Source organism: Crocodylus siamensis, chromosome 5 (assembly GCF_052110815.1).
Source record: "Crocodylus siamensis isolate JL-2025a chromosome 5, ASM5211081v1, whole genome shotgun sequence".
NCBI lineage: Eukaryota > Metazoa > Chordata > Crocodylia > Crocodylidae > Crocodylus > Crocodylus siamensis.
The window spans coordinates 54849699-54867603 of record NC_143399.1 but is presented as its reverse complement, the minus strand read 5'-3'; the positions used below and the strand labels follow the sequence as shown (position 1 = coordinate 54867603).

The 17905-nt window shown below is 40.7% G+C and overlaps 1 protein-coding gene across 5 annotated transcripts in view; it reads right to left on the bottom strand.

Moving 5' to 3' along the window:
* The window catches only part of HMCN1 (hemicentin 1), a 356272-nt gene that overhangs the window by 58098 nt on the left and 280269 nt on the right, over positions 1-17905 (bottom strand). For 3 of the 5 annotated variants that reach the window (XM_090048332.1, XM_090048334.1, XM_090048336.1), the window contains exons 70-79: positions 17289-17370; positions 16022-16158; positions 8763-8904; positions 5346-5490; positions 4316-4443; positions 3638-3794; positions 1129-1250; positions 791-973; positions 487-594; positions 65-202 (exon numbers count right to left, since the gene is read on the bottom strand). In XM_090048332.1, the coding sequence (XP_089904458.1) occupies positions 65-202; positions 487-594; positions 791-973; positions 1129-1250; positions 3638-3794; positions 4316-4443; positions 5346-5490; positions 8763-8904; positions 16022-16158; positions 17289-17370 (1342 nt within the window). The remainder of the gene's footprint in view (positions 1-64; positions 203-486; positions 595-790; positions 974-1128; positions 1251-3637; positions 3795-4315; positions 4444-5345; positions 5491-8762; positions 8905-16021; positions 16159-17288; positions 17371-17905) is intronic. The other 2 variants (XM_090048335.1, XM_090048333.1) reach the window with 1 other exon arrangement.

Below are 17905 nucleotides of genomic sequence, written 5' to 3'. Positions count from 1 at the left end.
ACACTGAGGAATGAGGAAAATAAGCATAAATTGTACAGCAGAATGGAATGCCATTTTAAGATACCTGTTGTGATTATATTGATGCCTTCCTTTTGCCATGTTATGATAGGACGTGGTGTTCCTATTGCTTCACATGGTAAAAGAGCAGGGTTGTTCAGAATAACATCTAGTGTTCCTGGCTGGGTTTGAATAGTTGGTGGCTCTATGAAATGCAATGATGCACAGAAAGTAGTTGGTTAGAAATATCTACATTTGTTTGACAATTGACATACCCTGAAGAGGACAGCATATTAGCTAAGTGTAGCTGGCTTCTGCCATCCTTACAAAGAGCTCAGTGGGACTGCTCTTATTGCGTGTCCATGATATTACCTGCATAGCTAAGATACTGGTGAACATGATGGCACAATCTGGCTTCATTGTTATTCTCATTGTTACCACCTATCCCTGCTTACAAAATGTTTTTTTCTGGTTAAGATCCCACCTCACCGTGGACGTGAAGAGTAACATGTCGGTGTGCAGAACCAGCAGCATTCCGGGCTACACAGGTGTACCTTCCTGCATGGTTTAGCTGAGCAGCAGCCATTTCAATAGCCCCTAAGGATAAATTAAATAAAAGAGTTTACTGTACTTTATTGCAGTATATTCTAGTGTCTTACATTGAAAAAGAAGAAAAAAGAAATCTGAATGCACTTTAAGAAGCTTACATTTTTTTCCCTAAAACTTCATGGTTAGTATATTTTAATTACTACTCCTATAATGTACCACATTCTACGACTTGTTATGTAGAGACCTGAATCATGCACAACACCTGAAGATAGAATTCTGTAACCATCTCCTCTGGGAAGAAGTCTTATCCCATTTTTGGTCCAGTGAACTGAGGGAGCAGGAACACCTGATGCCGTGCAGGAAATGACTGCAGGCGATAGTTTTGTTACTAAGAGATCTGTAGCTTCATCTGCTATTGATGGGGGCACTAAAAATAAGAGAAGAAAAATTATGATAAGCAAACCTTTTAATTTCATATACTTGTTTATGTACAACTGTTTTCTTTATTGACTATGAGTAAAGATTTAATAATATAAGCATCAAACTAAAGCCACTTTGCTCACTTAGCAAAGTGTACTCTACCTTGTACAATGAGATCAACTGCTCTTTGATCCTCTCCTGCTTCATTTGATACAGCACACTCATAGACTGCCGTGTCATCCACAGTGGGAGAAATGATAACTAGGGAACCCGAAGACAAAAGTCTGAAAAAGACATTACAAGTCTATGACATGTCTCTTTACATACATGCACTCAGGTTCCTAAATCCACTTGCACAGGAGGCCAGATTTAAATACCATTGTTGGATTATAGAAAAAGCTGCACTATTTTAGGTTCCATAACCCATCTTATGATTCTAATTCATGTCACAAAAGCTGCACAATATCCTCCTTAACCTATGTCAACCACTTTTAATATAGTTAACAATATTTTTATTGAGGTGTCATCCTTCTGACTCTCTTTATGTCTCTGCAGCTGATCCTTCACAATGTCCTTCAGCGGATCCTCCTTATTTCAACTCACCTTTCCCCCTGGGCTTTTGCAGACCTCTGCCCTTCATCCTCTTCTTCTTCTACACCTTGTTTCTGAATGAACCATCCATAAACATATATTCAAACTTTATCTCTAAGGTGATTCAAATCTACTCCAGGCCTGTTTCCTTCTATCTAAACTGAAATATTGGCCTATCTTTCTGGTATATCTTCTTGGATGTTAGCTGTGAGCTCAAACTGAACATAACTAAAAAAATATTTTACTTCCCATCCCAAAAGACCACTCCTTCCCCCCTTCCTTCTCAATTACTATGGGCAATTACACCATCCTGCCATGTCATAGAATCATAGAAGTCGGGTCGGAAGGGATCTTGTAGATCTTCAAGCCCGACCCCCCACCTGGGCGGGAGAAAAAGACTGGACTCAAATGAGTCCAGCCAGGTAGTCATTAAGCCTCTTCTTAAAGATCCCCAGGGTAGGAGCCGGCACCACTTCCCTCGGAAGTTGGTTCCAGCTCCTAGCTGCCCCAACTGTGAAGTAGTTCTTGCGGATGTCTAATCTAAACCTACTCTCTAATAATTTGTGTCCATTGTTCCTTGTCATGCCAGGGGGCGCTAGGGGAAACAGAGTCTCCCCTAAACCCTTCTGGTCCCCCCTAGTGAGTTTATAGACAGTCACTAGGTCCCCAATGTAATTCAGAACTGTAACCTGGGAATCATGTTTGACTGAGAACTTTCTCCAGGGTCTTGCATTCATGCTGTCTAAATATTGCTATTTCATTCAACATAACATTGTGTCTCTAAGATGCAGTCTTTTCTACCCAGCTAAAACTCTCATCCAGGCTTTTACTATCTCATACTTTGATCACTTCATGTCATTTTTCCTCCCTTGTAGCCATTGTTGTAGGAGTGGCTAATCTGGTCTAACAGCTGCAAATTGAAAATGTGTTATTGCTATTTTAGTTAAAATCTGCTCCTCAATGTGGCAAAATCGAAGGGCTTTTATACACATACATTTGTCAGCTCCCGATGCATCAGATCTCCAGTGCATTACAGCAGACTCTATTAATCAAGTTTGCTCTCCACGTGAGCTGATACACCCAGCACTGTGTTGCGTGCATTTGTATAAATGGCAAAATGTGCATCAGCACTGAGAAAATGGCAGCAGTGCACTTTTGACCTAAAACACCTTCAATGCAGTGCAAGCATCTTTACAAATGCCCTAAATGGCTCCATGGGTGTATTAGTCTACTGGGCCATGTCTACATGAGACACTGACTGCACAGTTGTTACTGCACAGTCATACAGTGATTGCATACACAAGTACTAAATGACTGCGCAATAACCGCAGTTACGGCACAGTGGCGTCCCCTAACAGCTTTTAGGCAACACTGACTGTGCAATAGCTCATTATTACTGTGCTGTAGTGTCTCATCATGCTTTATGACATGCAACGTTACTGCACAATAGTAATGAGCTACTTGCAGTCAGCATCTCATGTAGACATGGCCCTGGAATAACTGGGAGTGGTAGATTTGTGTGTTTGTGTACATGTACACACACACACACACACGTGCATGTAGGTCTCTGTTACTGGTTCTTCTAGCCTTTCCACCAACTAAGAACAGATATACCTTTAGAAGATTAACACACACACACCTACACACAAAAAAACCTAAACAGAAACAGACACAAATTGCTGAAGTATAAGAGATCAGAACCTGTATTCCTGTCTAGCAATAACCAGGCTGCGGGCAACCCTGAAGGCTCAAAAAATCAGTTTGGAAAATCACCTTGATCATAAACCTGTCTTACTTAAATGTGTTTATTCAGTAGTACCGCTAACTACTATGCAACTGACTCCGTTAATTTGATCACTGTGACCAGTGTGGTCCCTCAAGGCTCTGTCCTAAGGCCTATACTATTTAGCATCTTCATTAATGATGTAGACATTGGTGTCAGAAGCGGACTCACTGATGGCACCAAACTCTGGGGTAAAGCATCCACACCTGAGGACAGGAGGGCAATCCAGGTTAGTTGCTGAAAAGTCTTACACCAGGGACGAATGTAGCTCAAATCTAAGCTTGGGATATTACTCACCTATATGTATTCTGATTTTGATCAACATTAAGGAGATGCCCATTCTTCTTCCAGTTGATCACAGGCCTGGGAATTCCAGTGGTCTCACAAGGTAGAGTGGTTTGAACATTAACAGTAACTGTAATGTTGGTAGGTCCAGAAGCAATAGATGGAGGAACTAAAGAATAACACATAAGGCCCAAGTTATGTATGCAGTTGAACTACTTAGAACTGTCCCCTTTTTCTAGCAGGAATAACTTGGCATTTATAGACTTGCCAGAAAACTTAGTAGGGAATCTGCCTCAATCCTTAGCTTGTCTTGTTGAAGTGCACACTCCAGTTAAAAGAAAAACTTTATTTTTTCTACTCCCATAGATTTCACAGAACCCTAAATTTCTATGGTTATTATAAAACAATTAGAGATGGGCCTGAAGCAAAATGCTGGATCTGAATAATCTTTTATTTTGGAAACAAAAGAGCACACAGATCTGAATTTCTCTGGTCCCTTTCTTTATTACGAGCAGGGACACTGCTTTATTGTAACTCTGAAGTATATGAAAGCAAGGTACAACTGCTTTCTGCAGCTCATACCCAGTGTCAATGACAGGTTTCAAGACACAGCATATAACAAGCACGTGGTGGAGTTATATGCCAGATTTTATAGAACAGTTGTGTTTATCTATAAAAAGAAATATTTACCATGGACCTGTAAATCAATTCTCTTGCGTTCAGTTCCAGCTGCATTTGTTGCCATGCACAGATATCGTCCAATATCAGTAATGTGTGCAGAGTGAATAGATAGAGAGCCATCCTCTAACACTGAATATCTAAAACAAAGCCACAGATTTTATTTTATTTTTTCACAAACAGAACTGTGGGCTATTATGTCAGGAGAATGGAAATGGGAGAATAACTCAGGAAGCACAAGGATAGCCAAAACAGGCAGCACTTTTATTTGACCAAACATATTCTTGTTTAATGATATTAGTCTTATTCTGCCTTCACTCTCTGTTCCAGCATGTCTACTATTCCCTTTCCAGAACAATTAAGAAATCTGATTGTTATAAGGACTTCCAAATGAGAGGACATGATAGTTGCCTAGTGTTATCCATGATGTGAGTCTTACACATTACTCATTAAAACTGAGAAAATCTGAGTAATTAATGAATAAACATTCCTTAGTTGCCCTTTAAATATAACTAAAACATTAAGCATTTGGTCAATGCTTGTCAGTTTTGCACCATGTGCCAGATCCCAAGCCCTCTGAAACTAACATGAAGATTCCTATTAATTAATTACAATAAGCACTGAAGCTGGAATAGGCCTGGAAAGTTTTACCAAGTAGGAAATATAAGTACTTTCCAGTATCTGTCACATTCCAAGCAATCACTTCCTTTAAATCCCAAAGTTCTTTACTAGAAACATAAACTTTACTGAGTTTCAAAAAAGAACAGCACTGAGTTTGTTGAAAGAGTTTTTCTGCTACAAGAATAAATCCCACTGTCTTTTAAGTTTCCTGCATGAATAATTTTTTATTATTTAGCACCCTGCAACACTGCACCCTACATTTGGGCCTTCGCAGGTTGGGATGTATGGGACAAAAATTAATCCTGTTTTTGTGAAAGTAAAAATAACGCACATTAAGTAATTCCAAGAGATATATGTTTTCTATCACAGACCCATTGTTAAAGTGCTGCTGCAGAACATTTTTCTGACCATTAAAAGTTACCTGGCATTGTTTCCAGAAAAAATAGCCCCATCCTTTCTCCATGTAATTCTTGGGGTTGGTACTCCTTCTGCATCACACTTCAGAACAGCAGATGTATTTATGAGCACAACAACAGTCTGAGGACCAGTTCTGATTATAGGTGCAACTATAGTAAGAACAATTCCAGATTACATTAACTTTATACTTAACTGTTTATGATTAGACACAGAGAAATGGCTACAATAACAAAGATGGTGTGTCTGAAGCTTCTTAAAAACTTATAAAATGTATACAAAAAGACATGCTGCAGTAAGGAATTAAAGAAAAATCTGCTACAAATGTGCAGTAGATAATTAAATGCACAGTAGGGAATTAAAGAAAAATCTGCTACAAATTAAAGAGAGAGTTCCCTGCATCCAGTGGCGATCTTTGATTGTTACCTGCTCCCACACTGGAGCACCTTCATGCCCCAGCCAGGCCAGACCCTCCACAGCATATTGAGCCAGGTTGGAGCTGCTCCAAGCAATCTCAATGTGCTGCGGTCCCAGGTACATGTGTAAACACAACACCAGGGAGCAATAAACTGATCTTAAACTGAATAATATAGCACTAAACCCCTAGCATATTAGGCCTCCTTTACATGTTACATGTATTACACAATTAAGTGGTTAATTGTGCATTATTTTAGACTAGCTACACGTGCAAAGTAACAATCCCTCCATAAAAACGTCCATCCAGCTATAAAGTTGGAGCTGAAAAATGTGTAACAACTTTATAGCTAGTTTCTATCCAGCTTTAATTTGAATGCACAGAATAGCTATGCCCTCACAGCTGGGAGCCCTGTCAGTTAATGGGGCTCCCAGCTGCAGGGTGCACCATAAGCTGCCATAGCTGGGAGTCCCACAGCTGATGGGACTTGCAGCCATATCAACACATGGGGTCCTGCCATGGCTGGCAGTCCCATCAGCTGTGGAACTCGCAGATGCAGGAGCTTGCTACTTGTGGGTGCCTTACATCCTATCACACCTATACCCGAACATACAGAGGGGCCATTAGTAAAGCTTTTAATTTCTCTTTAACTGAAGAAAAATGTGTTACAGGAAGCCCTTGCTATTTGCAGGTTTGGCATTTGCGGTTTCAAATATTCATGAATGCTGCTCCCGCCATCACCAGTGCAGCCATGCCTCCCCTCCTCTCCCCCTCCCCCACCTCCCCAAGCCACCAGGGGCACTGAGTTCATGAACACAGTGCAGTATTCAGGGATTTCACCATTCGCAGGGATCTCCAGAACAGATTCCCTGCAAATGGCAAGGGTTGCCTGTATATGTGATGATGCACCACACCATCTGCATCCCTCTTTTCAAAATCCTAGATCTGCCCATGTTTGTAACAGGGTTTGTGTAGTTTTAAGGAATAGATTGGACAAACACTTGTGAAGGATAGTTTTCCTGATCCATTCTTGAGCAGGGTGTTGGGCTAGATGACCTCCTGAGGTCCTTTTAAGACCTTTTTATGGTTCTATGATGCTTGGATGTTACACTAGCCATGTTTCTCCTTTGAATGTTGTTGGCTATTTAGCCACACTAAGTCAGCATGGTATTAGACCTGTGAGGACTTTTGACTCCAGATACTAATTTCTCTAACAAGATAACTGATTTTATAGACAAGGAAAATGCAGAAGAACTAAAGTTCTGCATATTATAGAGGTCAGACTCATGGGGGTACAGTTGCCAGATTGCTTTTTAAACTTTTGTTAAATACAGGTACTATACTTTTTCTAATCATTGCATCTCCCTTGATAGAGGCATCAAATTAAAACTCCTTTCTCAGACTTAAGAATTCATGTACTGCTCGTTTCAAAATTCTGGGACAGAAACTAACCTGCCCAGTTATTTGGATGAATTAAGATCTTTGAATTTTGCTTCCATCTCAGATGGGTTTATTCCCATTTCCATACCCTCATATTCAGAACAAGAGTTTTTGCTGTAAGCTGGATGATCATCAGTTGGAAATGACAGAGGTGGAGAAAGATCTTAGCTTTTAAGTCGTCCTATGATTTATTACGAGTAACCAGTGTTCTGCAGCTGTGAAAAAGGCAGTTGCAATTCAGGGATATATCAGGCAAGATATTTCCAATAGAACTAGGAAAGTGCTAATTATACCAGGCTGAGACTTCATCTGTAATACTGTATATGTGTCTGGTCACTCAAGTTCAAAAAAGGATGAACTTAAACTAGAACCGGTGCATAGCAGAGTTACAAAGGTGATCAGGGGAATATAGCTTATCTTATGAAAGAAGACAACAAAGAGTTTGGCTTGCTTAGCCTAGCAAAACCAAGGCTGCAAAAGAATACAATTGCTCTCTGAATGCATCAAGGGGTAATCACCAGGGAGGCAGAAGAGTTATTTAAACAAAAGGACAATGCTGACACGGGAACAAATGGGACTAACTGGCCATGAATAATTTTAGTTTGGAAATTAGATCTATAACCATCAGAGGAATGGGGCTGTACCACAGTTTTCTAACTGGAGTAGTAGGGCACCTATACACCTGCACTGAGGCTTCTCTGACATGCTGTAATTGAGTCTGTTGGAGTGTGGTAATTACTGCGCTCCAGCAGACTCCAGCATCATGTGGTATCAGAGTCCCCATGCTGAAAAATGGCGGTAGGGCTGCTTTAACTAAAGCTCATTGGACAAACTTGAGTTAAAGCATCAGGTGATTTAATTAGGGCGGCTCTTGGAGATGCTTTAATTAAAACACCCACCTCCCAGAGCACATGTATAAATGCCCATAGAGATGCAACCCCCGCCACAAAAAAACCCAACTTCCTAAATAGTTTTTAGATAGAGCATGATCAGTTCACAAAAACATTATATGATGTGTTTCCCTGAAGTAGCATGGGACTAGAATGGATGTATCCAGAGGCCAGTTCCACTCCAACATTCCTAGTATCTCCACTGAACATAGTATTTCCCAAACTTAGTGCGTTTATGCCCTAGCATACTAGAGTTGACAACTTCTGTCCTCCCTTCTTCAACTGCCATCACCCCTGTTTGCCCTGCCACCAGTTCTGCAGCAGCAATCAACAGCAGGAAGAAGTGGCAGCAATTGGGGGCTGTGTTTCACACATACACCCATTAGGACCCTTTGGCTTTCCTTCACCCTGCAAGGGGAACAACTGATCTTACAGCTTGATGTCATCCTATGATTTCTGACCTTTTTATGACAGGCATCACAGGCATATAAGGCAAGTGACCTGTCTTTGTTCACCAAGCAGGCCTCTGCCAAAGCCAACACAGAATAAGGGCTTCCAATTGTCAGGCCACTGCTCTATACACACATTTGTCTGTAAAGAAACTAGAAAACCAGATATTCTGCCTTTGAACTCCTACACAAAGTTTAAAATAATTAAGAATCAGTCCAGTAATTTTTACCATTCACAGTCAGCACAAATTCTCTGGTAGTTTTTCCTGCAATGTTACTTGCCACACAGGTATAGGTTGCTGCATCCCCTAGGTCAGCATTATTGATCTGCAGGTACCGCCCACTGGACAGGATTCGAACTCGAGGAGTCCCCTAAGGAAAGTTGAACAAGTAAAACTAATTTTATCATAGTTTTCCATTACATAGATACAAAGTAGTTCTTGTTACAGAGTAATAGGAACCATGATAGAGTGCCTAAGAAACAAACTGGGCCCAATTCACTGCTGGCATGGCTTCATTTATTGCAATGAAGTTATAAGTATGAACAAGGTTCAGCAACCTTACTTAGAAAATTCCACTGTTATTAAATCTTTATTACAATTTACAATCCTAAAATCCTTATTCAGAAGTGTTGTTTGAATAAGGAGGTTAGAATGGTGAACTGACTATTTTTTAGTTTAGATATAAATTAACAGTTTGACAGCATGAGACTGAAGTGCACTTTATCCATACTCAGGCACATTGCAGGTAGAGGAAATACAAATTTTCCTATGCTACTTTCCCAATCTGCCGAAGTCTTGATGTGCTGCAGCAGTACAAAAGACTACTACTCTTTGGCCTCTGTGCTGAGATTGCCTGCCAACTGTTAATGGGGAGCTGTTCAGCTCTGCATTGGAAATCAGCTAGTTTACCAAAGCTAATAACCAGCCATGAGATGTGAAAATCTTTTGGTCCTTATTTGTCTGGACTAGATTTGAAGCAGCACAGCATAGCAAACTCCAGAGTTCAAAATCATGAATCAGGCTCCATACAACCGTGAAACTAGTTTAAAAATCATTTGATTTAAAAAATCCTGAACATGGTGTTCTCTTCATTTTTTGGCTTTTGAGCCTCTCAGCTGGATTCTCAGTCTCATTTTCAAGCTTGACTACAAAACCACAAGGTGTAGATATTTTTGTTGTGAGGTTTTATTTTTTTAAGTTGCAATTCTCACCTTGTTATTTAACTCTGGAAGCTGGGGTTTTAAAGAACAACAAATATTGCAAGACTACTAAAAAAACTGCAAGAAATGGCAACACTAGGCTTGGACTTTCATTCTATAACCTCTTCTGTGCAGGTATACTCCAGACCCATGCCAAGCCCCACTACAGCTCCATGGAGTCACAAGTGTTCATCAGTGTGGAATAAATAGGCACATCGATACCTCCGAGTTAATTACCCACCTTCCATAGCCAATCCCCTGGGCAAAGTCTGCTTTAAATGTTAAATGTTGGTATGTGTAAAAACTGATATGGGAGGGAGGGGGTTCTATGCTTCTGTGACCTGTATAAGTACAACTGATGAGACTTTGGAGCAGTGATTCTTAACCAGGATGACTTGAGATTCTTTCAAGGTGCTGTGGGGATGCCATGCAGTATTAGCACTGTTAGATATGCAAACATAATTCACAAGATAAACCCAGAGATACCAAATAGGACTCCATAGTGTCAAAAACATTCTGACCTGTTGTGGTCTTTCTGAATGATGTGCAAGAGAAGAATTGCTCTATTATTTGTCTGTAGTCAAAACATGAGTGAAAACTACAAGCTGACATTTTCCAAGGGGTGCCTTGAGTGCATCAACGGGTACCTTGAGTCTATCAAAATTGAAAAGCACTGCCTTAGAGGCATCTACTATAATATCAAGGGAAATAAATTAGTTCACTCTTACGACTACAAAGTATTTTTAAAAACACAATAACATACGATTTAGCTGTGCTCCAAAATACAGTTCTGATGAAGGGTAAAAGTTCATTGGATCCTACTTAATAAAACCTGAAAACGCTGTTCTTTTATGATATGATCTGAAGCTCAATTCAACTAACAGAAAGACCTGCACTGAATTCAACAGGCTTTTAATTGAGTCCCTTGTGCCTCTCAATTGGTAAATACTCTTACTAAGGCCTGATCCTGTATTCCTGAGAATCTGAACCTTGTAATGTAAACAATGCCAATGTACAAGCAATACAATTCCTAGAGCTACAGGATGCAAAATCCACCTCTTGTTCTGGTGCTAGAGATGATGATGATACTACCAAGATACACAGGATATATACTCAATGTAGCTCTTAGAGGTGGAACAGAGAGAAGATTGAAATATAACCATTGGAAGGAACTTTTATTTAAAAGCTCTTAAATAATAGGTATAAAAATATATGCTGGTTTAATATTATAAAAATGATAAATTCTGTTTAAATAATTAGTAGGCCCCAATAATGTTGAAATAACACCATCCAAAACCAAACTTTTTCCAAAGAATTCCTTTTGTTTTGTGAAATGGTCCACTTTGTTCAGGACAAAGGAGAATTGCTCAGGCTGAAGTAATCCTGCTTTCCATTTGTGTGTAAAGCTTCCTCCATGCCATTTGTTACTAGTAGGTTAATAATACTGAGGTTAAGAAAGCATTTGACAAATTGTGTTCCCAATCAAAACATCGCATTTTGCCTTATTAAGGCTGAGACCATTCTGTCTCCAGTTAGACTTCCAGGAGATCAAAAACAGACAAAGAAATGGAATAAATAATGGGGCTGTGTGAAACAGCACAGTTTTGTTTCGACTTCCATTTTGCCGTTTTGAAGGGACAGTGTTTCATTTCATTGTTTCATTTCATTTCAACGCACTGTTCCATTTTATTTTGTCAAAACTGTTTTGCTGTTTCGAGGCTTTTCAACATTTCGCCCATAGGCTATAAGGGGGAATCATGAAAATGCCTAAAACTTTGTCATTTCTTGCCTGATTCAAATGAAAATTGCCAGGATGGTAGCCCCTTCTGAGGGCATACTGTTTGCCAAGTTTTGAGGAGGTAGGTGCAGCCGTTTCTGGGAAACTGCACCTCAAACTGTTCAAAGCAAAACTCCTGACACTTGCTGGCAGTGGTGGCCTCCTCTCATCCAGCATGCAGATCTGGGGGCCCACATCCCCAGGAGGGCTTTGGGGCTGTGCTGGATTCCTCCTGGGGGTGAAAGCCCCTTGAGCTGTGTGCTGGGTAAGAGAAGGCTGCTGCTGCTGCTGCTGCTGCTGCTGCTTGGGACTATTGATGCTGCCACTAGTACCAGTCAGCAAAGGCAGCCTTCTCTCACCCAGTGCACAGATACAGGGGCCCAAACCCCTGGGAGGGCTGCCAGGCTATGCCAGTCTTCTCCTGGGGGTGCGAGCCCCCGGATCTCTACGCTGGAGGAGCGGAGGCTGCCACTGCTACCTGGACCGGGGCTGGAGAAGATTGATGCTGCTGCTGATCCCAGGTGGCAGAGGCCATAGCCCTCCTGGGGGTGCCGGCCCCCAGATCTGCACACTGGATGAGAGGAGGCTGCCGCTGCTGCCTGGGACCAGTGCTGAAGCCAAGTAAGCCCGGTTTTGGAACTCAAAATGTTTTGAAACTTTTGAAACATTCCGAGTGCCCTCATTTTGTTTTGAAGCCTTTTGTTTAGTTTCACTTTTTAAGTTTCAAGCACGAAATGCATCAAAACAGCTTTGAAATGAAACTTCCAGTGAAATTTCGCACAGCCCTAGTAAATATACAAGTTGACAGAACTACACAAACACAGAAATGTAGCAAGGAATAAAGTAAACCCAACCTAAACATGTTGTATTTCACATGGCAAATTATGAAAAAATTCAATTTGGACTCTGTGGTTCTTTTGTTAAGTCTACGTGGATTTATTATTATTAAAATATGATCAATGGTTAGATTCTAGAAAAGGAAAATCTCTATTCAACCAAAACACGAGGAAGTATCACCAACCTTGAATATAGTTTCATAGTTTCATAGTTAGTAGGGTCAGAAGGGACCTGAGCAGATCATAAAGTTCAACCCCCTGCCATGGCCAGAAAGAGTACTGGGGTCAAACGACCCCAGCAAGGTGATTGTCTAGCCTTGTCTTAAAGACCCCAAGGATAGGAGTCAGCACCACTTCACGTGGAAGGTAGTTCCTGATCCTAGCCACCCTCACAGTGAAGTAGCGCCTCCTGATGTCTAATCTAAATTTACCCTCTGCCAGCTTGTGACCATTATTCCTAGTCACTCCTGGTAGTTCTCGGGGGAACAGGGACTCCCCCAATGCCTGCTGGTCTCCCCGACTAGTTTGTAACAGGCCACTAGATCCCCCCTCAGCCTTCTCTTGTGTAGGCTGAATAGGTTAAGGTCCCGCAGCCTCTCCTTGTAGGGCCTGTCCTGCCGACCCCAATCATGTGAGTGGCCCTCGTCTGGACCCTCTCCATGTTGTTCACATTCCTCTTGAAGTGTGGCACCCAGAACTAGACGCAGTACTCCAGCTGCGGCCTGACCAGTGCCACATAGAGGGGGAGTATCACCTCCTTGGACCTGCTTGAGATGCATCTGTGGATGCATGAAAAGGTGCAGTTGGCCTTCCTGACTGCATTCCCACACTGCCAGCCCATGTTCATCTTGGCATCAATGATGACTCTAAGATCCTTTTCTGCCTCTGCACTGACAAGAAGGGAGTTCCCCAGCCTGCAGGTATGGTGCTGGTTCTTCCTCCCCAGGTGCATCACCTTGTACTTGTCAGTATTGAATTCCATCCTATTCTCATCCGCCCACCCCTGTAACCTGTCTAGGTCTGATTGCAGCCTATTCCTTCCTTCTAGCATGCCCACATACCCCCACTTCTTAGTGTCACCAGCAAATTTGAACAGGGTGCTTTTTACCCCCTTGTCCAAGTCACTGATGAAGATGAACAGTGCGGGCCCAAGGACCGAGCCCTCAGGGAACCCCACTGCCCACATCCCTCCAGGTCAAAAATGACCCATCCACCACCACTCTCTGGGTGCATCCCTCCAGCCAGTTGGCGACCCATTTGACTGTGCAGGTGTCGACACCACAGTCCCCCAGTTTTTTAATGAGAATGGGGTGAGAGACAGTGTCGAAGGCCTTCTGAAAGTCCAGAAAGACTACATTCACTGCTACCCCTGCATCTAAGAATTTGGTAACCTGGTCGTAGAAGGCCACCAGGTTGGTCTGACAGGACCTGCCTCTAATGAACCCATGTTGGTTGCCCCTAAGCATACACTCCCCTGCTGGCCCCTCGTGGACATGTGCCAGAATAATTATCTCAGAAAGCTTACCCAGGATCGATATACCTCAATCTTAGAATATATCTACACTGACATGCAATGTTGAGTTGCTTGAACCAGCTTAAGTACTAGAGGCAGTCTAGCCATGGCAGAACAGAATTTAGTGCTCCTGTGGTTAGGCTGCTTCCCACTCCATGGGAACATCTAAATGAGATGCTGACTGTGTAGTAGTCCAATACTACTGCCCAATAGTGTTGCGTGGCAAAAACCATGATGTGATGCTACTGAGCAGTAGTATTATACCACTGCTCAGTAGCATCACAAAAAAAGTGTTTGCTGGCACTACTAAACAGTAACTCAGGTTACTATGCATTTATTTAGTACTTGTATAAACAGGTAGAGGAAATATGAGTACAAACAAGTACTAAATAAATAACTGGTAATGGCGTCTTGTGTAGACACAGCCAATTTAGTCTGCAGCGTAGACATACTCTTAGAGGGAGGAAATGCAGGGCTGATTAATCCTGCAAAAAAATTCACGTTCAACTGAATAACTGTGATTATGTTTCAATGACATCTACAAGACTCCTTAATTTATTTCCTTTATGCAAATTACTTGCATAGGTGGCTTTTTTCTTTGTTTGAATTACATTAAAAATAATTTACATTAAAGGAAGTGAAATTCTCAGATACTTGTGTCCATATACATTTTCCAAGAGGGAAAATAATTTTTCAGAAGCCTTCACACAGACATGGTCAAATCTATTTTTAACCCCTTGTTTACAAAAAATCTCCTCCAGTTAAAGACAGAAACAATAGTAGATGAGATGACTTACATTTTCAACCACATCACTACAAATAAATAGCACCCAAAGAAATATGCTTGTCTCTGGTTGAACTACTCTGGTTCATTCCTTTGACTTAATCAGAAGATACTTTTGAAACAGTGTCTTCTCTATCAGTGCACAGTTTCTCAATATCCAAAACTAGGACACACATAATGAAGAATTCTAGCTCACAATTAATATCCAGACTTTGTGCTTTAAGTTTAACTAAGTTAAGGATTACATGGATGGGAATTCACTCCAATTTTTAAAAAGTAAGAGAAACATCCTTATACAAACTCCAGGCAGAGGAAGAGTTTGTGGAGCAGTCACTATTTGAAAATGTAATTTTTAATGAATCAATTAATAAACTTTTTCCACAAAGGAAACAAAATTGGAATCAAACTCTTTTGTTCTGGAACCTTTTCTGATGTAGCCATGATTTTGCCAGTTGAAAGATCATGCCAGTATTGTGATGGCTCCCTAGTCCAAATTATTTGAACTAACCCTATCTGAATATACAGGTATAATTCCTTGTCAGAGGAACCTGAGACACTCATACAAAAATAATGTCTGTACTCATCATAAAGGATTATTCATAGCTCATTGGCTACAGTTATGGGAGAGGCATCTAATGAGCTGCTGGTTTATCTTTATATTTTTTACTTACAAGTAAAAGGCAATATACAGTAAAAAAACCTGATTACTCAGCATAGTTTGCAGTGTAGACATAACCTCACAGGGGCATCTTTGCCAAACTCAGTGTAATATTAGGGACGGTCAACAGTCCAATGGGCAAGGGAAATTAAAAATCTGCATAGGCCTATGTGGATGATGAGTAATACTTAAACTATTCTGTTCTTGCTCCTCTGATTTAATCAATATGTATTTGATGACTTATATATGAAATTCTGAGTCAAGAGATGCATAATGTAGACCTACGGTGGTTACAAAAATGATTTGGTTACTCTTTTCCATAAAAGGAATAATCTTCCCTTTCTAAATATTACTATAATGTGAGAATACATAAAATGCTCAGAGTAAATGTATAGTGTAATCTTTCTCAGCTACCTTTCCTGGGAAGCCATTCAGGAGTATACCGAAGGCTTCTAGTATTGCTCAAAGGATCCAGGAGGAGCAAGGGATCCCCCTAAAGGAAAAGAAAACAAATAACTGAGGGGTGGCCAGTTCACGTGGTTGCTTTCGTCATCTACTTATTTAGGGCCAACTATAAGTGGGCTAGGGCCACTCAACTTCCTTTTGATCTCAAGGAACTACAACTCTGTTGTGCTGAGAGGGCAAGTGAGTGGAATCAGAAGAAGTTCAGGCATCTTATGCAGAGATGCAACAGTGGTAGAAACCATATAGAAAATGTACCTGTAACAGTGCTCCATTTTTAAGCCATGTAATTGTAGGAGGTGGGACTGCATCTGACTTGCACTCCAATATAACTTGTCTGTTCTGCAGCACAGTGACATCCTGAGAATCACTGGTGCCAGCAATGTTAGGAGGAACTGTTAAAAAAATATTAAGAAAAAGAAGTGCAATAAATATGAACTTAAATATTTCCATGGAAGAAATTTCAGTGTTGTTATCAAATAAGCTTTTGTGACTGATGCATAATATCAGCACTGCTACAATTAACTGGTTTTAGTTTTCAGTTCTTTTACCTGCACTATACATATCACCCTTATTTGACTGGTCACAAGCCACACTAAGGAAACCACTGATTAACAGAAATTAACTCAGAGTATACTTAGTAAAGAGTTCAGCACTTAGCCAGGTGGAGTAGAGGTACCAAAATTGTTCCCTAACATTATCAGCAGACCTAGGAAAAATGAATCTCATTTTTATTGTTTTTATACAGGAAAAGCAAAACCTCAATTTGATTAAAATATATATTTCATTCTTTTCTTGCACTGCCTGTAGGACCTGCATAATTCTGCAAGAAGCAGAAGTGAACTCATCTGAGGTAAATTTCTGCAACCCTACTTTTGCTACTGCATACTACGTTCCAGTGAATGTCCTCCATAGGACAGAGAGGAAATTAAAGCTATCATCCTAGCCTCCCAAATCTACATTAACAAGATATACAAGGACTATTCTATACTTGAAGAAGCTTTGGATATCCTGCTTCATCTGCCATTTGGTTTTTTGATAGCCTGTCCTTGTTATTCCTTCTCAACCTCACTGAGAAAAATCCAAAGGATATTGATGCCTTCCAGCCATGCTTGTGTGTTCTATTGTGAACAATTACTGTGACATACAAATATTAAGTGTCTGAACCAAGTGTAATATCATTTTCTCAGAGATGTACCATTTTGTCTATCTTCCTGCCATTTGTCATCTTCCTTTACATTTTTAAGAACAGGAATATGTAAAAGCAGAAGACTGAGAATTTAATAAACCTTTCCTTCCTTGAAAGAACAATGCTTTGTTACTTAATCCTTCCATTCTAGAAAGAAGAGGACAGACACAAAGCAAAACTCAGATCAGATCACTGAATGAGGTATATAGTCTTTTGTCTTGTAAAACACTTTTTAGCGAATATTCTCTAGCTTTTAAGAGCCGTTGCTAGCTGCAGTTTTAGGTGTTATTAAGTGTCAAGGAACCCCAAATTAAAAACCTCAAATTAAAAACTTACCATGCACTCTTACTAAATACTCTTTATCATCATCTCCTGCAGGGCTAGATGCTAAGCATGTATATCTTCCTGTGTCTTCTACCTATGGGACACCCAAACAATTTCAGCAGAAACTCCAGAATAGGAACAAATCAATTAGTCAATGTAGTAAAAATCATAGAATCAAAGAAAATTAGGGTTGGAAGGGACCTCAGGAGGTAATCTAACCCAACCCCCTTCTCAAAGCAGGACCATCCCCAACTAAATCATCCCAGCCAAAGCTTTGTCTAGCCGGGTCTTAAAAAACTCCAAAGATGAAGATTCCACAACCTCTAAAGAACACATTCCAGTGTTTTATTACCCTCCCAGTGAGCAAGTCTTTCCTAATATGTAACCTAAACTTCCCTTGGTGCAACTTGAAACCATTACTCTTTGTTCTGTCAAACAGATGATGACAATGATGTTTGTCAAGTAATGAAGATAAAAAAACAAACAAACAAGGGCTAGATTGTGGACATTAAGACCCCTGGCAGATGTTCAGTTAAAAGGCACAATGAGATCTGTTCCACGATACCAATAATTGTGCCTCCTGCCATGCCACAGTGTGTTGGGAGGCAGAATTGTGGGATTGGGGATGA